Genomic DNA, 22918 nt, shown 5'->3' on the forward strand with positions numbered 1-22918 from the left:
CTCTTCTTTCAAATGAAGGACAATAGTCTACTGCATAGAGTTCTTTAACAGTACTTTAAACAATGTCTTGAACGTAGTAAGCACTCAATAAATATGAGCTATTGTTTTCACTCACTTTTAAGGTCCCAGCGAAATGGTCTTCCTCTCATGAAGTCTGAGAACACGCTTCTGTCTGATATGTCTCCCACTGCGCACTGATGACACAGTGCTTAGCACAGGCTCGGCACACACGTCGAAGGCTCAGTAATATTAATAATAACCAAAACTTATAAAGCACTAGGGGCCAAACACTTTTGTGAGTGTAATACACGCATAACTCATTTAATCGACCCAAAGCCCCGGGGTAGAGAAATCAAGGCACAGACAAAAAGTTAATGGCAGAGCCAGGACTTAACCCGGGTGTCTATCCCACAGCCCCTGTTCATAACTGCTGTGCCCTAGGGTTCGATACTTCACTAATGAAGAAGCATGGCATGATTTCTCACCGAGCATGGCAGAGCTGAAGTTCAAAAATTAGACTCATGGTTATTAGAGACGGAAAGCACCATCTATTCCAACATCTTTTTCTTAAACCCAGGAAAGTGACACTGAGAGAGGGGTCTCCCCTGCAAGATGACCAGGGCACCAGACCAGAGCTCTGCAAGATTCGCTCCCCAAGGTTCCGAATCCTTAGACCTTCACCCTCCCGGAGGTCCTGCCTCCAACCTCCAGCGGAGCAGTGTGCCCCGGCAGCGCCTTCCGGGGATGTGCTGCAACGATGGGGAAGGCCGCCGGCGACGAGGCGTACTTCCAGAGGAGCAGTCTGTTCTGGCTCACCGTCATCACCCTCTCCTTTGGCTATTACACCGTAAGGGCAACGGCCTAGCGTAAGATCCGCGCCTGCGGGCGAGGAGAGTCCGCGCAGGCACATTCCGGCTCTCAGGCGCTTTGAGCCAAGTGAAAGGGGTGCAGGCCGACAAGAAGACGCAGGCGCACTCCTCTGCCCCTGCCCGTCGCCGGGGCTCGAGGTCCTGAGAAACCGGCTATTCAGGCTTTCCCTCTATGGGGGCGGGGACGGCTTCCCACCCCATGACTCAGCGTCTAGCTCTTTCAAGATGGTGGTGGCGAAGTCAGAGGGCAGCAGAGCTGCTACGGCCTATTTCCGTACGTCCAGAGCCTTGCCCTCGCTGGTCACGGTCGTGGGGCTGGGATATTTTGCGGTGAGGTATAGGGCGGGACGGGGCATCTATTTTGGCCTGCCAGGCCCTTGTACAGCGGGGGGGAGGGGGACGGGGAAGTTGTGGAAGGGAGGTCTTGCGCTTGCGTGCCCGGTGGTTGCCTAGGTTACTGGCGTAAGCGGAAGTTAGGTTGGCTCTTTGGACGGTTTCTGCTTTAAGAGTGTTCATGCCTTTGCGTCCTCGCACATCCACGGTTGCTAGACTAAACTGAGTGTGAGGAGAGCTGACGGAGGGGGAATCCAAGTTGGCAGACTCCCGTAGGCCTGCCAAGTCAGGATAGGGCTTCCGACGCAGAATGCTTGAGGCAGTTAGAATTGCTTGGAAAATGGGAATAGACCTAAGGGATGGGTAGGATAGTTGTTAAGAAGGGATAGAAAGGATAAAAATGTATGGCATAGATATGGAATCAAGAAGACTGAGGATCTCTACTAGAAGAGGAGCGACTTTTGTCTTGAGTTCCTTTAAAGGATAATGGGATAGATGCCTGGAAAAGTAGGTTGTGGACTAAGTTGGTATAATTTTGAAGGAAGGCAAAGCTATTTGGATATTGCTCAGGAGATTGTGGTGATTGGGGATTAGAAGTGTGTTTGTCCATGTGTGTGGTGATGAATTGAAATTAGTCTTTGGGTGGTGAACATGATGTAAGCTACACAGAAATCGAAATATATGACGATGTACGCTTGAAATTTATATAATGTTATAAATCAGTGTTACTGCAATAAAAAAAGAAAAGGAAAAAAGTAAAAGAAGTGTGTTTGTCGTGTCCACAGTGTTGATTATTGACGAATCTGACCACCTTTGTCCTGATTTCCCCATACGTAAAATGGAGGTATTGAACTGAAAACTCTTGAAGGTGCATTTCTGTTCTGTGATTCTGCATCTCTGACTAGTTAGAATACAGATGGAGGAAAGCTTTGGGGACTTCAAATTGGGATATTTTGGAACTGGCAGGTGCTGCTCCTTCTAGTCCCCTTGCTTTTGGAGGATGCAGTGATTTTTCATGCTTTATTTATATTTTGGATGTGTAACAACATGATAGGAGAGGCAGTACTGCTCCTGGCTGAGATCTGAATGGGACAATAAATTTTGGGCCTGTTGGCACATAATTGTTCTCAGAAAAGCCTAAGCTGGCAGAGATTACAACACAGAGACTGAGGGAAAGCTGATGAGATTACAAAAAGCTTATGTGATTAAGTAGTTGCTATTAGCACTTCACAAACCTGATCTCACTTATTTTCCAACTTTGTGCAGGATCATTCCCAATTTTAGAGGTAGAAAAAGTGAAAGAAGAGAAAGGGATTTTAAATTAAACTGGGGTTTCGGGGGCCGGCCCGGTGGCATAGTGGTTAAGTTAGTGCCCTCCACTTGGCAGCCTAGAAGTTCTCTGGCCCAGATCCCAGGCGAGGACCTACACACCACTCATCAGCGATGCTGTGGCAGCATACCATATACAAAGTAGAGGACGATTGGCATGGATGTTAGCTCAGTGCCAGTCTTCCTCAAGCACAAAGGAAGATTGACGACAGATTTGAACTCAGGGCCAATCTTCCTCACCAAAAAAACCCACAGGCGTTTGGCTCAAGGCATGGTTTCTGCAGTAAAAAAGCTAGCCAGGGCACATAAACTCTTAAAATGTGTTAATAAACTGTATAAAATAATGTTTTTGGTGGAGTTCATTAAGAAGTCATCCAACTTGGACATTGAGTCTGATAACCATATAGTTTCCTGAGCATAAATCTCCCACTAGAATAGTGTTTAGAAAATAGAAGTAGAGAGTGGAAGCCCAGGTGACTTAATTCAGAGTTTCTTTGGTCTATAGTTGTTCTTGTGGAATCAGAATTATTTCCTAGCCTCTCTCAAAAGGGAACATTTGCTGATTTAAGTGACCTAATAGGTATTGTGTGCCTCTGGTTCTTTTTCAGTGGGTTGTCTTCTGGCCTCAGAGTATTCCTTATCAGAACCTAGGGCCCCTGGGCCCCTTCACTCAGTACTTGGTGGACCATCATCACGCCCTCCTGCGTAATGGGTAAGGACAGCTGCGGAAATGGGGTGTGGACACTGCAGCTCCGGTCTCACTGTACGCCAGGAAGGCCTGCAGTTGCCTTTAGATATTTAAGAGTAGTGCTAGTTCACGTTAAAGCACCTTTCTTTTTGAGGTTTCTGTGATAACCATCACCTTAAACTAGGCTGACTTTTGTTTCAGGTATTGGCTTGCCTGGCTGATTCACGTGGGAGAGTCCTTGTGTGCCGTGGTATTATGCAAGTAAGTGTTTTTAATAGGTCTTTGTCGCTTTTCTCTTGGTATCTAAGTTGAGAGTAGCCACATTTAAATAATTCATGCATTTGTAGGCTGAGAGCACTCTCAGGGTAGAGTTGAATCCCCACATCTAATACTGAGCCTAGCTTAGAGGGAGTATTCAGTAAACATTTAATTAATGAATTCATTTCATTTGTGTTAGCTAATCAATTATTTCATTACTTAATTTGATGATTTTTGTATTTTTTTTAAAATTCTCTGTATAGCCCCAACTAGAACAAAAGATTAGGAGGCTACCTTCTAGTTTGAAGAGGGGCTAAATTATTGACTTAGGCTGATGATGCCCCATTCTAGTTTCACAACAGAATCACCTGACGAGCTTTTTCAAAATGCTTATGTCTACATATCTGGTTTCCAGACCCAGAGATCCTAACCTGGTAGGCCTGACTTCGGGCATGAGAATTTGTTATTTTTTCAAGCTTCGCAGATAATTCTGGGTTGCAATGCAAGTTAAAAGCCCCTTGACTAAACCCTACTCAACAGATGTCAGTGTAAGTCAATACTATGTGACAGTAATAGAAAAGATTCTCTTTACATTTGTACTTATGTAAGCATATACAGAAAGTATAATGTAATGAAAGAGATGGCTATAGTAATGCCAGACTGCTTTGCAGTTAACTTTGTTTCTGGTCAAGATTAACTGCCACCTGTGTTATTGTTGTATTACCTCTAAAAGTGGAAAATAAGATACTTTATTACCACTACTTTTTAATAATAGAAATAATATTTATTGGGTGCACCCTATGCCAGACACCACTAAGTGCTTTAAATAGATTATCTTCTGGTTTATTAAACAAGCTGGAGTTTTTGGGAGAGGAGCAGAAAGAAACTTTATTTTTTCTCACTCCTCTCCAAGTAAACTCATTCTGTGGATTATTTTCTGCCTCCCTCCCAGCCCTGCATGAAATCAGAAGCAGCACTATAGATTTTCCAGTCACTATCTGATATTATCCAGTCTAGTACAGTCTATTTATTAAAACTATAAACTTTTATCTAATTCAAAATAGCTCTTCTCATCCAGCTGGGGATCAAGAGCCTGTTGTGGGGAAAACAGTGTAGTTAGTGCCTTCTCTTATTCCACCTTTTTGCCATATTCACTAGCAACAGCTGCTTGTGCCCCTTGGGCTGGTAGGAGCAGTTAAGGGAAACAGGGCACAGTGTGCCTTGTGATCAGCAGTGAGGTGCTGTGGATGTTGCATACCCAGTGTTGGCTCTTTCTCTCCAGAGGGTCCCTGGTGGATCTTTGAAAAACCACCCATCACTGGGGATCTCCTTTGTGCAGTTCCCACGACGATTCCTTCAGGTGCCTCCTCCAGCATGCCAGTCACAGTTTCCTCTCAGGAACTATGATTAGGGGGGAATTTCCCTTTTATTGAGAATTTTTCTGCCGTTCAGTTAGGTCTTTAGGCCCACCCGTTGCCAGCGCCCTTCCACAAGATCTGTATGGCTCACGATAATAGCTTCCTTATCCCTCCAGTGGGATAAAATCTGCAAGTGCATGCGGTTCCCAGTGCATGCACTTTAATTGCCTACCAGCCTTTAATCTTTTGAATCAAATATAAATCCCTTCCCCCAAATTGCAGGGGACTTGTGTCAAGCTCTCCAGTTGGTTCTATTGAAGCTGTTCTTTGGGCTTGATTTGTGATAGGAAATGCCACAGCACTAGCACCTCTTTCCACTGGCCTCTTCAGCCTCTCGGTGAAACCTCAGCTTGGAGGTGTGTGGTCCAGCCACACTGACACTGTCCACTGACAGTGTTGGAGTACTTGACACCTATTTTGTCGTTGGCATTTGAAACCTGTAATGAAAACAGAAAGAATCAAATTTAACATCCTGCCATGCCGTTCTTTGAAGGGTGGAGGGAGAACAGGCATAGAGAGGTTAGGTCACCACTATTTTGTTCATGAAATCATTTGTTTATGGTCTAACATGTTGCAGTGTATCATTGGTCACTATAAATCAGAATAAATATTCCTTCTGAATAATGAATTAATGAGCAAGTGTAAGTGAATGAATCAATATATGAAGACATGCAGGACATTTGTGTAGGACAGTTGGTGAATTCCTTTTAACCAGAGATAAGATTGGACTCTATGTTCTACTTTATAGACACCATAATATGTGTACATATAAATATAAACTCTTCCATAACTTTTTTCTTGTGTCGTACATGCCTATTTTTCCATGTCTAGACCTATAAATTTACTTTATTCATTTTATTAGTGCATAGTATTCTATTCTATGTATATGCCTTAATGTATTTAACAAATCTCCCTCATGATGGACTTTTAAGTCTCTGGTTTTTTTACTGTTATAAATAGTACTGCATAAACATAAATGTCTCATACATCCCGGCCCACTTTGGTATATCATTTTTTTATTGTTTGGTGGTAGAATGTATGAATATAGTCGATTTTTATCTGTTGACCTTACACCCAGTGACCTTGCTAAATTCACTTATTAATTATAATAGTTCATCTATAGATTCTTTTTAATTTTCTAGGTACACAATTGTGTCCAGAAGTAAAGACAGTTTTATTTCTTCTTTTCAATTTTATATACCTTTTATTCCTGTTTCTTCCCTTATTGCCCTGCCCACTACCTCCAGCACAGTGTTGACCAGAAGTGGTGATAGTAGGCATCCTTGCCTTGTTCCTGATCAAAGGGAAAGCTTTCAACATTTTGCATCATGTTTTTTCTAGAATTATGTAGATTTCTTCTATCAGAATGAAGACGTTCTATTCCATTTCTATGTTTGCTGAGAACTTGTGTTAAGAATGGATGTGGAAATTTATCAAATGCTTCTTCTGCTTTTATTAAGATGATCATGTGATTTTTCCCCTTTAATCTGTTAGTGTGGAAAATTATATCATTTTTACATAGATTGTTTTTAAATTTTGTTTTAAATTAAAATTCATCCACATGAGACTTAATTATATACAAATGAGACTGTAGCAAGCCATTTACTTCTTTTGGGATATTTTCTTTTAAGCTTTGTTTTAAGCCGTTTGGTTTGAATGACTGTATAAACAGGTGTTTATTATTACTATGTGCCAGGCCCTTTACTAAGCACTTTGTGTATATTATAAATCATCTCAAAACTTTGGTGAGATAAATACATTATTCCTGTTTTTCAGACAAGGAAACTGATTCTGAGAGAGAGTGAGTGACTTGCCCAAGGTCACAGCTGGTAATTGGCCAGTTACATCTGGTCTATCTTCAAAACACTTGCTCTGAAGCCATATCAGTGCTTTTTGACCCTATCCCCTCATCAGAATCACGTGGGAAGCAGTTCTATAACACCATGCCCTAGGCAGTAGCCAGACTGCTTCTCAGGGAAGAGTGAGTGTACCCTCCTAAATGCACAAGAAAAATGAAAATAAATGAACTAAGTATTCAAGTTAAGAAGCTGGAGGAAAATGGCAAAATAAACCCAGTGAAAGTCGGTAGAAGGAATAACTTTTTAAAAAATAGAAGATAATAACTCCTATGAAACCACAACATTAAAATTCTGGTGGTTAAACTTTTCTTTTTCTTTTTTTAGGTCTAAAGGCATCACAGATGGTCGAGCTCAACTACTCTGGTTCTTACAGACGTTCCTCTTTGGGATAGCATCTCTCTCCATCTTGATTGCTTACAGACCAAAACACCAAAAACAAACTTAAAGAAGATATCCAAAAGCTTTCTCTTCCCTTTGATATTCAACCCCACCTTTTTTAAGGGGTGCTGTGTTTTTCTCAAACTTTCTACTTTCTAGAAAGTTAAGACCCTCTAGTTATTCATTATTCTTTCATACATTCTGGTTGAGCTTGAGCAGATAATAGGAAAAGACTTTAACTTTCCAATTCTGCAGACTGACCTGTTTGGCAGAGGACTTCTAGCTACCTTCTTGAGGTCCTTGGCTGTGTTGGTGCTCTCCCTATCGTCTGGTTTAAGCCAGGCACTAAATTTGCCTGTTGGCATACCTTTGCTCCCACCTTCTGATTAAAACACCTTACCCTTACCAGCACCATCTTTGTTCTCCTTTTGCACAATCTTTTCCACCTTTCTGGAACAAGATAGAGTGATACTTCCACAACACATCAATTCCACATGCTTTACTAGGCACCTGTGAATCAAGATCTTATTCTTGCAAACTTCTATTTCTCACACAACCAAGAAAGATAAGGAAAATAAACAAGTGCCTGGAATGGGGCAGGCTGAGCGATTACATAGAGGCAAAGAGGACCTGCTGAGAACCAGGAGGAGAGGACTGGGGAATGCCTTCCTGATCCTTCCAGCCAGAAGTGATCCTGGCCGCCACATGGCCCCACGGAGACAGTGCTCTGTAGTGTGCAGGGGTCTAATGGCCACCACTAGATTGCTCCTTCAAGTCAGGACCACATCTTAGACAGCTTTATTTTTCTTTTAGCACCTGTCCCGTTGCCTTGCACACAGGTATTCTGTCAGTGTTTATTGAACAAAGGAGGGAAACTCTGATTTCACTTTCCACTTGTTGAGTATCATTCCAATTTGTGTGTGAAAAGTTTAGAACCCATTCAGTGCACCCTCAAAGAAAAGCACAGGACTGCTTTTGACTGTAGTCTCACCATTCTGTGGGTCCCCTGATAGGAAACCTGTGTCTTTCGCACTTTCCTATTCTGGGTCACTTTCTCCAGGCTCTCTAGATGTCTCCCTCCAGCTCTGGCTTACTCAAATACAAACATTCCTTTTCTAAAGATTCTAGCCCATGGCTTATCCAGCTAGTTACTACTACTCCTATTCACCTGGTTGTACCTTATGACTGACTGGTAGGGGCAGGAGGGTCATTGACTGTGTCCCCTGACCCTGGTAGAATGACTCTGTCACCTCTAGAAGCCATTAGGGCTTCTTTCCTGGAGGACTACCTTCTTGTTCTCTAGGCACTAGACCTTATTTTCCTTCCATGATACAGTAGGGCATATTATTTGTTTTAAGCAAGCATTTGTCAGAAACAGCCCTTTCCTCCAAAGAAAGGCCCCAAGTAAAAGCACAACAACAAAAGATTACGGACTAATGAATTGTTTCTGGTGGAGATCAATTTCTGCAAATTAATGTCGGTCTTTCCCTCTGTTTCTCTTATGATTAAGGGGTTGCTTTTTGGTAAAGAAAAAGATTTTTGATCATAGAGTTAAACATCATGGAACTCCAACCCAGATTTTTTAGAAGCAATGGTCCTCTTCAAAGAGAAATAATGAGGATAATATTAATGGTGCCAGAAACAATATGGCAGATTAGTGAGCGAAATGGACTAACTTGAATAAAATGCTGTGAATTTCTTCAGAAATGTTTCTCCAATCAAATGCTTTTTTTGTATGTCAGGTTTGATAGATTGTCACATGCTTGATTGTACTTTTTCTCAAATAGGCTCTATTATGGAACTGTTTGTACAGTTCAGGGATTTTTTTTTTCACTGGTAAGAAATACAGATGCCCTAGTTGTAGGGCATATGTTCCTCATTATGTTTACAGAGACGCCCATAGCGCATTTGACTCCTCCATGCACTGAGTCATGGGTGGACGTGAGTGTCTCCTTTCATTGTAGGATTGTCCTCTTGTTTTATGTTTCACTCAGCATTTGATACAGTCTACACACCAAGTGAGAGTAGTATTCTTTTTTTAAGTGCCAAAAGTATAAAATCCTCTAATCCTGTTTGGAGTATTATGGCTTAGAGCAAAAAAGGATCTTAGTGAGCAAATGGTGCAGGTCATTCATTTTATAGACCCATAAACTGCATCCCATCAAGGTGAGGTAACAACACCACACAAAAATAATTGAGTGTCCTGTTCTCCCCTGCCTCAGCAGAGGAGCTTAGAAGTAAGTCTGTGAAGCAAAAAATAAACAGAAAAATGGTGACATCTTGGCTTTGTGTTGCAGTCATAGTAGTGACATGGGAGAAACATCTTTATGTTGAATTTGGATGAGAAAAGGCCAGAGGCTCTTGGTGGAAGCAACTATGGAGGGCAAACAAACTAAACTTTTCTTACCCACCCCCTACCCCGACCCCGAAATATCAAAAGCATGTATAGTTTTGGTAGGACAAAAAAGAAAGAACCAATTAGGAAAAAAAAAAAGAGAGAATGACCTCACAACCTAGTAACAGGACAGATTTATAAACTATTTCCTGCATTCAACATGTTATGACTTCATGCAATCCAATATGAACATTTTATAAGTCATGGTTTTAAAACAAGTCTTGAGTTTAAGAGGTTATACTCCAGATGTGTAAAGAGGTTCTTTGGCAAAACAACTTGCTATCTGAGAGCCCTTATGTGTTTACATATAGGCTCTGAAAACAGAGAAGTTAGAGAACCTGCCATTGAGGTTAGAGAACAGAGTGCAATCTCATTGTTATCTTTGCATGGGCCCTTGCTGGAGCCTTGTTAATTAAAGCTCTTAGTTTAGCAACCTGGCTTGTAAATATTTATCCTTCCCTTTCTTATCAGCACAGACCAAAAAATGCTAGTAGGACAGCTGAGTAACATATTGTTAAGTCTTTGAGACCCTTCTCTCTACAAGACTCCTTGACCACATCAAATTGGAAATTTTGGTTTCCCTTTCATCAAGGTTGGACAATGAGAGTGTATAATTATCATTTCACATTTCTCTTTATGAAGAGGAGATCTATACTGATTTCACAGTGGACATTTGAAAGTCCTATTTTAAATACTGTGTTTGCAATTTCTATCAACAAACATTTAAGATGGCTCCTAACCTTTTGTAATAGGTTTGAGTATACCCATTGCCTCATTTCTGTTTGTAGTAAGTCATAAAGTTGGATTAGGGAAAATACCTTTGGCATACTAATACTGTTCAGGGAAATAATCGTGAAAGAACTTTTACTTTTCTCTTGTACCAACACGTTGCACAGGATGTTGCTAGTAAATAAAAATTACTCAATAAAAATTGCCACTCTTGACATTGCTGTAAATGAAAGAGAAATGGCATCTATAGTATAAAGCAGTGAAGTGTTCCTTAAACCTCAAGCATGTAGGGCCCACTCATAACTTTAGTCATGTCTACACTGCACCTGAATTCACTTTTTAAAAAACCTTCCTAAGCAAGAATAACTGAAATGCCAGGCTTGGTTTGTTCGTTATATATTCCTCTAATACATATGAGAAGAGAATAAAGCATAATTATTACCTAAAATCACCATGCATACTAATGATATGTTCAGCACGCTACTAGTAATTAGAAAGTATCACAGTACTCACTGAGACTGAAGTGCGGAGTTTAACCTGGCTCTAACTACAGGATTTTTGTCACCGTCCTGGACCTCAGTTTAAACTCATCATTAAAAAGAATATAAGTAATTTTACATTGTGGCTGGGGTAAAAATAGAATGGTAAATTTAAATGAAATCATCTAGGTAAAGCAACTTTTTACACTATAACGCATTAAACAAGAGTATAGTTTTATTGGAAGGCTGGCTGAGGATGCATCCTGCACTTCTTAAACTTGACCATGCAAATGCATCACGTGAGATCTTGTGAAAGTGCAGATTCTGATTCAGTGAGTGTAGAGCATGTCCAAGTTTTCACATGTCTAGTAGGCTCCCTGGTCGTGTTAAAGCTGCTGATCTGCAGATCACTTTGAATAGCAAGATTTTTAGAGAAAATTTAGAACTAGAAATAAAACAATTCAACTCTGATTTCATGAGGCTTTGGGTTGATTTCTATGCATGCCAACATGTTTTTGTAAGAAAAACAGCTAAACACCCTCACTGGGAGCTCAGCACTTGGAGTCCTGACATAATCAGCAAAGAGCACTGTTGCAGTGCTAAAAATGCTGATGAAATTAGCCAATTGGCATGTCTGCATACTCCCCCTCCTTGAGGATAAAAGTTTGGAATTGAGGCCTTTTGAAAATAAAAAACCCAATACTTTTCAAACATTTTGTTCTAGACACTGACATAAAATATGCAAAACCCACAACAATTCTGTGAGGTAACAGTTATGCCCATTTTATAGTTGAAGACCCTGAGGGGATCTCTGCTCAGATGGCTCACTAGCTCAGGCCACTGACTGCGTCTTCCAAGATCAACCCTGAAAAAACAGTCAACGCACAAGAGAAGCATGGATTCCTAAAACCGAGGAAAAATTAGGGAATCTCCCCTAGACAAGACTACTAGAATTGGTGTGGAGTGGGGAGGGGTGGCCATGGCCTTGGGCAACAGGGAGAACTAGCTTGGAGGAGAACTTTTTACCTTCCGTTTCTGTCTCTCCCTCAAGTTGCCTTAAGACAGACAGTCATCTCTCTCTGACCCTTCAGCACAGAAGTAGGTAATAACAGTGCCTATGGCAGTGTCTGTCAATATTAGCAACACAAAACCCTCACTGGGAGACAGGGGAAAGTTCATGAAAATAGACACAGGCATTCACTCCACCATGCTCCCAACCAAATCACCAGGATTGTGGATTATGTTGTTATTTCTTCCTAAAGGTTTAAAAGAGAAAATCTCAGGCAGAAGACTGACTGGTGGAATGGCGTCAGTTTTCATGAAGGGTTCTGTGGTTCCTGGATTCTCATCTTTAAATCTCTGATTCCAATATATAGTTAAGGCCAATTCTAATTGGCTTTAACCCTCCCCCAATGCATAGTAGCAGGCATGCTAGTTGATGCCTGAAGGGAAAATGAGCTCACAAACCAAATAACCAGATAGCTAAGGATGACACATATACACCGAGCCACACATACCATCTGAAACAAAAGCTCTGGAACAGAAAGACCTGGAATCTAAAGATGTTCTTTAAGTAGGAGACAAGGCATTATTAAAAGAAGATATTAGCAACATGAAATAAGAACAAGAAATCATAAAAAAGAAGTAAGTGAAAATATTAGACGTGAAAAATAAAATAGTTGAAATAAAAACATCTAATAAGTGAAAACAGAGTAAGTGAAATAGAATGAATATAGTTGAAGAAAGAATTTGTGGACACAAGATTGTGGAAGTCTCACAGTAGGAAAACACAAAAAATATAAAATATGAAAGAAAAGCTTAGAAATGTGGATGATAAATATAGAAATACCAATGCCTGGGCAATAGTTCCAAATGTAGAGAAAAGTAAAAATGCAGCAGAGAAGATATTTGAGGAAATAGTGGAGATAAATTTCCCCTAAATAACCTTATTCGAAAGGGCTCATAAAGGGGCAGAGAACAGAGATCAGGAAAAATCCATTCCTAGGAATAACAATAAAATTTGAGAATAATGACAAAGAGAAAAGTCTAAAAGCTTCCAGAGAGAAAGAGCAGATCACCTCCAAAGAAATGACAATGAGATGGATATCAAACAGCTACATTGGATGCTAGAAGACAGTGGAATAGTAGTTTAAAAATATTGAGGAAAAATAACTTTGTAGAATTTTATATTCAGCCAAATTATCGTTCAAATAGGAGAAAGTCATAGAAAATTCCCTGTATCCAAGGGCACAGAATGTTTGCCACACAAAGACCCACATTGAAAACACCTTTGAATGAAGTCCTTAAATAATGAAAAAAGTCAGGCAGTGCTGCAAGAGATATGGGGGAGGAAAGGGGAGAGAGTCATGAAAGAAAAATAAAAGGAGATAATGTTTTCAAAATAACCCCAAATTTAAATTATATATGTTCTAGAAAATTTCCATGATAGCATGTGTGTGTGCATGTGTGTATGGGGGAGAGAGGCAGTAGGATGAGTTAACTGGGCATGAGGGTAAGTTGAAACTGACAAGTAGAAATGGCAAGCAATAGGATATATTGGAATATATGAGGAAGTCATTTGGTGTAAACCTAATTCGGCCTGACTTTGAGTTTCCAAAAAGGCCTGACATGGCGATTGAGCATGCATCGTATATCTGCTTTAAACATTTCCTATGGCAAGAACAAACGGCCTTAAGATAAAGGTGCAACTTCCCCCCACATTGGCATTTCCTTAAGGACAAGCATCTTTCCTTAGGCTAGGAACTGACTGCTGCGCCTGCCTGTGACCATCCAGCTTGTCTGTGACCACCCAGCTCGAGACAACAGACCTGCCACCCTGCTGTGTCCATCAATCGCTGTGCTGACTGAGCAGTCTCGTAACTATTGTAAAAGGGACATTTCAGTCATATGTGAAACATCCTCTTTGGGGGTATATAACCACTCTGCACACCCCACTTCACGGTCCTCACATTTTAGCTCAGAATAAACTCTCTCCCAAATTTTCATTTATAGATTGGTTATGGATTATTTTCATCCACTAAACAGTTGCCACCTTAGGAGGAAATATAGATACTAATAAATTTTAAAAAGCAATCAGGATGAACAAACATGAAGTGATGAATTAGGTGTGTGAAAGATGACGTGAGTGGAGCCATATTAAAACAGAGCCAGAGCAGCCATTGCAGAGGAATTGCCTTGCAACACTTGTTTTCTTTATCTTCCAAACTGGACCAAACCACCAACATTCCAAGAAGTGAGTAAGGACAAGAATATCCTGTTTGTAAGGACTGATGAAACTGGATTTTGCTGATGACCAATCATTAACCAAACAAGTCTGGCCTTTTGCCTGATGATCATACCGCAAGCCAATCTCTGAAGTACAAAGCTAGCCTTACCTTATCTAGCACAAATGAACTCTTCTTTAATACAGCTCCTCTCATCCTCCCTTTTCCCCATAAAAACCCTAAGCCCCTCTCCTGTAATTAGGACAGTATTTGGGTTTCTACCTGAATCTGTGCTCCTTGAATTGCAATTCTTTGATCCCAAAATAAACATCTCACTGCCTCTCATTTCGGCTCTTTATTTTTAGGTTAACAGGCGCAACTGCCAAAAGAACAAAAATAGGATATGTAATTGTTTTTATTTGAAAATTTTCAAACATTCAGAAAAGTCACAGAGAAGAGGTTAGAGGACATCCACATACCCTTCACCTCCCAGGTTCACCAGTTAACATTTTGCCACATTTGCCTTATCACTCTCTTTTTCTCTCTCCCTATATAACTTTTTCTTTTTTCCCCCAAATCATTTGAGAGCAGTTGCTGGCACCATGACACTTCATCTTCAGTGTGCATCTCCTAAGAACACAGGTGTTGTGTTACACAACCCCCACATAAGTATTACACTCAGGACATTTAACATTATCTTATACAGTTCAGATTCAAATTTCTCCCATTGTGCTGATAATGTCTTTAGAAGCCTTTGGACTGCAGTAGTGGGGAAGTCCAGGATCCCATCCAGGATCACACACAGCATTTAGTGATCAAGTCTCTTTGGTTTCCTTTAATCTAGAAGGGTTCCCTTGCCTTTTTTGTTTTGGTTTTTACCTTTAATTACTGACATTTTTTAAAAGCCCAGGCCATTTATGTTGCAGAATGGCCCTCAATTTTGTCTGCTTCCTCATGATCAGACTGAAGTTAAACACACTAGTAGGAGTAGAGCCAGATGACGCTATGTCCTTTTCAGTGCATCACATCAAGAGCCACGATGTTTGTCCCATTATTAATGATCCTAAATTTCATCACTTGGTAAGCTGGTGTTCAACAGTTTTCTCCACTTTAAAGGTATCTCCTGAGGCCGGCCCCGGGGCCCAGTGGTTAAGTTCGCGAGCTCCGCGCTGCAGGCAGCCCAGTGTTTCGTCAGTTCGAATCCTGGGCGCAGACATGGCGCCGCTCCTCGAGCCACTCTGAGGCAGCGTCCCACGTGCCACAAACTAGAAGGACCCACAACTAAGAAGATACAACTATATACCGGGGAGCTTTGGGGAGAAAAAGGAAAAAAAAGGATATTAAAAAAAATATTACAGATATCTCCCCTCCCTTTGAATTAATAAGAGATCCGAGGAGTTATACTACAATACCACATGACCACATGTTCCCCACCAATTGTTGAAGCATCCATTGATGATTCTTGTCTCAAACAATTTTTACCACGATGTTTGTAAACTGGTGATTTTCCTATTTCTATCACTTCTTCTACATTTATCAGTTGGCATTTTTCTGCATAGAAGAGTTTTCTTCCTTCTCCTATTTTCATTTATTGGTTTGTTTAGTATTGGAGGTATCATTATGAACTTATGAATTCTTTTTTATTCAATGTGTTATAAATTGTTTCTAAGTTCATTTATTTTGCTGCTAAAATTTGGCCAGTGGGAGCCCCTTCAAGGTGATTTCTGCGTTCTTTTGAAATGCTCTCATCAGTTTTTTAGTATTTTCAACAAGCTGTAATTTTTCTATGCTAGGCCTAGAATCAGCCTATTCTCCAAGCAGTTTGGCTTTCTTGCATTGAAGAAAGGTGTTTAGAAACCAAGATCTGGTTTGTTTCTTGCTGCCAAGGGTGTCCTTGCTTTAGAACCATTCAGTGGACAGAGCTAAGGACATAGATTTTTTTTTTTAATCATGAATTCATACTGATACCTTGTAATTCCAATTCTTTGCAACAGGGTTTTTCCTTTCCTTGTGTCTCCTCCCACAAGGAGAACTCTAGTTCAAATATCAATGTATTTACTTAATCACTCAGTCCTACAACACACACAAAATAGTTTTAGAATAGCTGACTTGTCAGCCAATATTCCTACGAAGAACAAACTTTCTTGGCAGTCCTTTTGATCCGTACAATGTATGTCATAGGAGTTATATTTTTGCCTCCTTGTGAATATGCCATAGTTGGTGTTCAGTTAGGTTTTAAGTTCATTTGCTAATTTGTATTCAATTTTCGGGTTTCCTTTTTCCCCATCCTTGTTAATGTTCTTATGTTCTTTAATATATAAGACAGCAATAGGGTTCAAAAGGCAAAACTATATAAGAAGTATAATTGAAGAAGTCTCATTCCCTCCTCTATCTCTTCCAGCCCAATCCTACCCACTCTCTATAGGTAACTGTAGGAGGAAAAGCTAAAAATAAAATCTCTTGCCAACCCAGAAATCCTTTCCACAAATGGAGAAAAGAAAGAAAGCAGTTTTATTATTTAATAAGCACTAAACCAGACTATGATGTGCCTCCCAGACAATCTTCTAACAAGATTGCAAAGACAGAAAGAAATCTCACCCTTCTAGATAGGCAAGCAGATAAGATCCATTACATACATGTTCTCAAGATAAACGATAACTAGTTTTCACGTAAGGGGACATGACAGCACCAGTTGCTGTACATTTTTTCATAGTTCTTCCTAAATTCACCTAGTAAGTAGGGTGACCATCTGTATTACCTTCATCCTAAGGAAGGATAAAATTTCTCTCTCTAATGACAAGCAGGTAGCTACAGCTTGGTGCAAGGCAGTAGGCTCAATTCTCATGGTGTCAAGGTGATAGGGCCACTGTCTCCCTGGATATTTACATTTCTAAGCAATAGCTCCCAAGCCTTTAAGAAAACATTCCTGGGTGGTAACATCATCAAGAGGCTTATTTAGCTTTTACATAAGGTTTATATACATATCAAAGAGATGGGGAAAGGACTCATAAATATAGTTTACTCATAAATACAGTCATAAATACAATTACATTGTTATATATTATATATTTATTATATTATACATTCATAAATGCAATTACATGTTATATATATAGTTACACATTGTATATTTACTATATTAATTATACACTCATAAATACAGTTTCTCAAGGAAATGCTCCAAGAAAAGAGAAAGAGGAAAAGATCTCCTTCCCTTTGGGCAAGAGGGAAAATTCAATCTTATTTTTATTTAGGCTTATGTAACAAATATCATTAATTCCCAGTTTATCATTTCTGTGTGTAATTTTTCGAATAAAAGTAAAGACATATAAATATTATTATTTCACTTTTTTCCTAGGTTCAAGTCTTGTAATAGATGCCCACCATGGAGTACATTCCCCAGACAAAATGGGCAAAAGTTCTTTCACAACACACCTGCTGTGCTATTTCAGGTGCCTTGGGGCCAGCCCCATGACCAAGTGATTAAGTTTGTGCGCCCCACTTCAGCTGCCCCAGGTTTTACTGGTTCGGATCCTGGGCACAGACATGGCACTGCTTATCAAGCCATGCTGAGGTGGCGTCCCACCTAGCAGAGCCAGAAGGACCTACAACTAGAATATACAACAATGTACTTGGGGGCTCTAGGGCAAAGAAGAAGAAAAAAAGAAGATTGGCACCAGATGTTAGCTCAGGTGCCAATCTTCAAAAAAAAATAAAAAATATATATTTCAGGTGCCCATCTCTGGGATAGTGGTATATCACGTTAAGAACCAAAGTTTGAAGAACTTCCCACTTTCTAACTCTCTAGAGGCCTCTAAAAATCTCTGTGAACTGGAATTATTCACCCTGATACAACCTCAGAAACCCTGAGTTGAATTAATTTACCTTACCTTTCCTGTTACTGGAAGATGAAATCACCCAAAAAAGACAAGATCTGATAAAGACAAAGCTCCCTAAGAGGGAATCTTGCAAGAAGTTTACTTCCAGAGGGAAAAGTAACAGCATAGCAACCCTCTGAGAGAACTGATAAATAACAAGCCGCAATTCAATCTTTTGTTGTTATTGTCGTAGTTTCCACTTAAGAGCAAAAAGGCAGCAGGATGTAGTAGAACAAGGTCCTGGCCTTTTGAGTGACACTGTGTTCAAATTGTTACCCACTGCTTACTAGCTCCATCACCTTGGGTAAATGTCATCATCTCTTTGAGTCTCAGCAACTACTCTCCTCTTGTTTTGTTTGCTTCCTTTTATCCCCCTTCCACTACAGTCCCCCCTCCCAGGCAACAATTCCAATGTGTTTGCTGTGCATGTATTCTTGCACAATGTACATTGTTGTTTTTGTGAGCATGTATTTTTAATTTACATGAATAATATTTTGATATATATGACTTAAAGACCCAATCATGTTGCAATATGTCAATTGCTACTAAACTTTGGCATCTTGAAAAGGATTCCAAGGACAGTGTGAGTTTGGTAACTTAATCTGATTTTCATTTAATTCTTGACAATTTGCCAACAAGAGCTGAGTTGTCCACATTCCATGCTGCTCCCTTGGAGGGGGAAAAACATCTGTCTCTAAGACAGCATGAGAGCCAACTGGAACCCACGAGGTTTATGAACAAGACAGATAACAATAGAAAAAGAAAGTCCAGGCTGGCCAACTAGCATAGCTAATCTTGGACACCTCCACAAATCTATCTTAATTTTGCTCTACTTAGCCAGAATTGCATCAAACTACACAGGATATGAGATGAAACCATGTTCGTGGTTCACTTGTAATCAGAATGCTGAAAGGGACTGCAGAAATCTTAAGATAAACACCCCACACACATACACACCTCTTTACACTGGGAGAAACTGAGCACCTACAAATGAACGTAACCACCAATGTCACACAGCCAGTGTGGTGGCAGACCTAGGTCCCCACCTCCTCAATATTTCACCAAGCTCCCTCTCAGTAGTGTTGCACAAAACATCCAAAGTAATGTTCTCCACAGCATGCTTCACCTCCCAAATATCTTGTAAATATTATCCAAGAATGATGCATTAAGAGTAAGAATAGTTTCCATCGTTGTTAGCTGCCATAAGCCCCTACATCCAGTTCATGTTGCTGGCACCTGCCTTTGACACTGTATCCATAGCAATGCACAAATATTGTAAACACTCTGCAGACTAGGGGTTTTTTTGCCAGGGTTAATCGTGAAGCAATAATACGTTGCACATGTACACAGAATTGGGGTATTTACAGCATTTATGAAGCTTTAACATCTGCACAGCCAGTTTGCCAGGCTTATGTTGTGGGTATTACAAAGTATTTCCTAGGAAACTGAAAATAAATATATTATGAAATTTCAATTTTCAACATGTCAGTAGTGTTGTACTGGCATCCTGTCACACCTGTTGCAAAACACACTGTTGGCCAGAGGCAGGAACTCCTTATGAAATCCCATTACATCCTCTGAATCTGCAGGAATCCCACAGAATGACTTCTATGTTAATGAAAAGAACAAACCTTAACTGAATACTCACTGTGTGCCAGGCATTATGATTAGAGCCTTGCTTGCATCTTTTCATTTAATCCTCACCTTAACCCCTAGGAGGTGGGCACTGCCATTCTATTTTCCCAATTTAAAAATTGAGGCCTAATGAAATTAAGTAGCTTGTTAACAATCAGAGCTAGTGAGTGGTAGAACCAGGAATCAAACCTGTATCCCTGTGACTCTAAAGCCTGTGTTTGTAACGTGTATTCATGGCCTATTGGTTGTAAATTACAGATGTGACCATAGTATAAAATCATTCCCTGGATTCAATATATTCACAGTGAAATACATTGCTCTGTGAAATAGGTATTTAAAACAGACTCCACCATCTAATTCCCTTTATAGAAATTATTCCATTTCTACTTCAAGCAAGGGATTCATTTGAAATGCCTCTTTGAAATGGCATCTATTAAGAAAAGACATTTCCATTTGAACACGAGTCTGAGCAAGGACTGTCCAGAGCAGCCCCCTCTGAAGCCACTGAGGAACTGTGCAGCAGAGACTCAGGCCGGGAAAAGATCCCAGTGATGCCTTCTGATTTCTCACCACAACTAGTTAATTCAAGAGCCATTTGCAACAATATGGATGGACCTTGAGGGTATTATGTTAAGCAAAATAAGCCAGACAGAGAAAGACGAATACTGCATGAATTCACTCACATGTGGAAGATAAACACACACACGGACAAGGAGAACAGATTAGTGGTTACCAGACAGGAAGGGAGTGGGTGGAGGGTGAAGGGGTACGGGGGCTCATATGTATGGTGATGGATAAAACCCAGACTATCCGTGGTAAACACAGTGCAATCTATACAGAAACTGACATACAATAATGTATACCTGAAATTTGCATAATGTTATAAGCCAATATGACCTCAATAAAATAACTTTTTTCAAAAAAGGAGGAGGGGCCAGCTCAGGAACACAGAGCTGGCCATGCTGCCCTCTCTGTGAGGCATCATCCAAGGTCGTGTCAGCAGCACAGAGGGCTTCTGGGGGTGGGCAGGGCCAGGCCCCTCTCCTGAGCATGTACATATGCCATTCTTCCATAGTCACTGTGGGGAAGAGAGCTCCAAGCAATTCAGCTGTAACTCTTTCTCCAGACTAGGTGGAGCGGGTTAGTAAACGGATATCAGCCTTCAGGGGGCCTGTGAGCCCGAGACCAGGCATCTTCAAGCGGGGTCAAGGTGGAGGTTAAGGGGCCACTGGGATTAGAGAAGGCTGGGTTGAGCCCAGGAGCAGAGTAGAGTTGAATCAGCCCTGTGACTGTGGGGTGGAGGAGGAGGATTGTCTTACAGAATGTAGCAAGGAGAATTTGGCCTTCATCACTTAGAAGTTCTAAAATGGAGGTTCTCATCATGGGTTCCACGGATGGGTCAGTGAACCTTCAATATTGTCTGGGATTAGGACTGGCCAGGTGGCATAGTGGTTAAGTTTGGCACTCCACTTTGGTAGCCCGTGGTTCGCAGGTTTGGATCCTGGGTGTGGACCTACACACCACTCATCAAACCATGCTGTGGCCACGTCCCACATACAAAATAGAGGAAGATGGACGCAGATGTTAGCTCAGGGACCATCTTCCTCACCAAAAAAAAAAAAAAGTGTGTGTGTGTGTGTGTGTGTGTGTGTATATATATATATATATATTTTTATATATATATATATATATTTTTATATATATATAATCTGGGATCCAAAGAGGCCCCACAAACAGACAGCCTGGGGCCTCCAGGAACTGTTCTTTGGGGAGTGTGGGGGGCGTTGGTGGATGCAGTACCAAGGCTCTCAGATGCATTAAGGAAAATGGACTTAGTGAGCAAGGGCAGAAGGCAGAAGAGGGTAGCAGCTGCCACTTAACTAGCCATGCAATCTTGAGCAAATCATTCCACCTCTTGAACTTGGGTTTCCTCATGAGGCAGTTACACTTGATGATTTATAAGTTTCCAGCTTTAAAATTCCAAAAAATTCCAGAAGCACTATCTACTAGTGATAGACAATTTACTGGGAGAAGTAGTGAGTTCCCTGTCACTGGAAGTGGGACGCCTGCCACAGCATGGCTTGCCAAGTGGTGCCATATCTGCACCCGGGATCCGAACTGGTGAACCCCGGGCCACTGAGAAGCGGAACGTACGCACTTCACCGCTGTGCCACCGGGCCAGCCCCTACAAACTACATTTATACCTGTGTCAGAAACATGCAAACCCACTCCCCCATTTAAGCTTTACAACATACAAATTTCTCAATATATTTTAAGTTTTTAAGAAATAAAATCTGCAGACTGGTAGGAACACTTTAGAATTCTCCATTCATCTACCCTGTAGTCCTAGGGAATTAAGTTAAAAGCAAAATTGTTCCAGGGCAAAGATACTTGCATAGGCCTTTTTTTTCTTTGTTTCTTTGTTCCTTCTTAGTCAAGTTCAGTGGTTTTCAAATTTGTGCTGCAACATGGTCAATTTAATTGTGATTTGAACGGTGTCCAAGGACTATGTAACTTTAGGCCATACTCAGGGCTCAAGGCACAGTCTGGAGCATGTTCACACTTAAGAGCAAGCTTTGGAGTCCAGGGTGACCTCGGGCAGGTTTCTTATCCATTCTCAATCCCTTTTCTAAAATGGAAGTGATGACAGGGGCTCCTTCACAGAAAACGTTTGAAAGGGGAATTCGTGACCCCTGGGCCTCTCCACCCTGCTCTCTGGCACCCACTACACTTCTCACTTCACCCTCAGCTGTAGTTAGAACTAGTCATCAGCATCATCTCCCATTGGCATCGTGGTCACCTTCACATTCAGGGACTGTGCCTTGTGCTGCAAAGCTGAGTCCCAAAGCCCTGTTCACTTTCTCACTGGACCAGGGACACTCAGAGTTTAGGAGGCAGTGCCAAGCCCCTCCTGCTCCTTATGCTCAGTACATTTTCTATGCGTCTCCCCAGCTGGGCCTCCTCTGCTCACCTATTCTCCCTCTAAGTCCTGCTTCCTCATCGGCTCCCCTCTCCACTTCATTGCTGCTAACCTACTGCCTAAACCTGGGCAAGGCCCTTTCTGTGGGCCTCAATTTCCTTTTCTGGACAAAGATGAGCTTGGCTGCAACAAGAATTACTGTTACTGCTATCACAAATGTATCCTGTGCTTGCTGTGAAACACCAAATAGTTCAACAATGAGAAATGTCTAACATGAAGTTCCCCATTATCCCAGTACCCTCACTCTCAACCTAACCCTTGTGTAGAAAAGCAATTACACTTTAGCAGTTGAATGTGCACTTTTCTAGATATCGGCTATATATATAAAAATAGGTATGAATGAAAGAGTGTATAATATACATGCATACATACTCATAGACATACTTTTGTTTATGAATGGGATTGTATTACACACACTCTTCTGCAACTTGCTTCCTTTATTCAATGATAAGTCTAGCAAGTAATT

General features: G+C 40.9%; 1 protein-coding gene and 1 long non-coding RNA gene across 4 annotated transcripts in view; one reads left to right on the forward strand and one right to left on the reverse strand.

The window, feature by feature from the left end:
* The first annotated feature begins 308 nt into the window (after nt 1-308).
* LOC139042066 (transmembrane protein 254-like) lies at nt 309-8684 on the forward strand. 3 transcript variants are annotated; one of them, XM_070497752.1, is made up of 4 exons: nt 309-1199; nt 3140-3243; nt 3421-3480; nt 7079-8684. In XM_070497752.1, exons 1-4 carry the CDS (start codon nt 1095-1097, stop codon nt 7197-7199), a joined length of 390 nt encoding a protein of 129 aa, XP_070353853.1. In that variant the 5' UTR covers nt 309-1094; the 3' UTR covers nt 7200-8684. The 3 variants fall into 3 exon arrangements, with proteins under 3 accessions (XP_070353853.1, XP_070353854.1, XP_070353855.1); XM_070497753.1 differs by having other exon boundaries at nt 659-847; XM_070497754.1 differs by having other exon boundaries at nt 708-1143.
* The window catches only part of LOC139042068 (uncharacterized), a 42252-nt gene continuing 23573 nt past the window's right edge, over nt 4240-22918 (reverse strand). Inside the window, exons 3-4 of the long non-coding RNA XR_011498285.1 lie at nt 14242-15269; nt 4240-5332 (exon numbers count right to left, since the gene is read on the reverse strand). This is a non-coding gene — a long non-coding RNA (uncharacterized lncRNA). The remainder of the gene's footprint in view (nt 5333-14241; nt 15270-22918) is intronic.

Source organism: Equus asinus, chromosome 25 (assembly GCF_041296235.1).
Source record: "Equus asinus isolate D_3611 breed Donkey chromosome 25, EquAss-T2T_v2, whole genome shotgun sequence".
Lineage (NCBI taxonomy): Eukaryota > Metazoa > Chordata > Mammalia > Perissodactyla > Equidae > Equus > Equus asinus.

What these genes read in the sequence shown, in the direction of transcription:
- LOC139042066 (XM_070497752.1), top strand. Translation starts at nt 1,095, where the DNA reads ATGGTGGTGGCGAAGTCAGAGGGCAGCAGAGCTGCTACGGCCTATTTC. An exon ending in TGGGGCTGGGATATTTTGCG is followed by an intron (nt 1,200 to 3,139) that starts GTGAGGTATAGG and finishes GTTCTTTTTCAG; the next exon opens with TGGGTTGTCTTCTGGCCTCA. An exon ending in CACGCCCTCCTGCGTAATGG is followed by an intron (nt 3,244 to 3,420) that starts GTAAGGACAGCT and finishes CTTTTGTTTCAG; the next exon opens with GTATTGGCTTGCCTGGCTGA.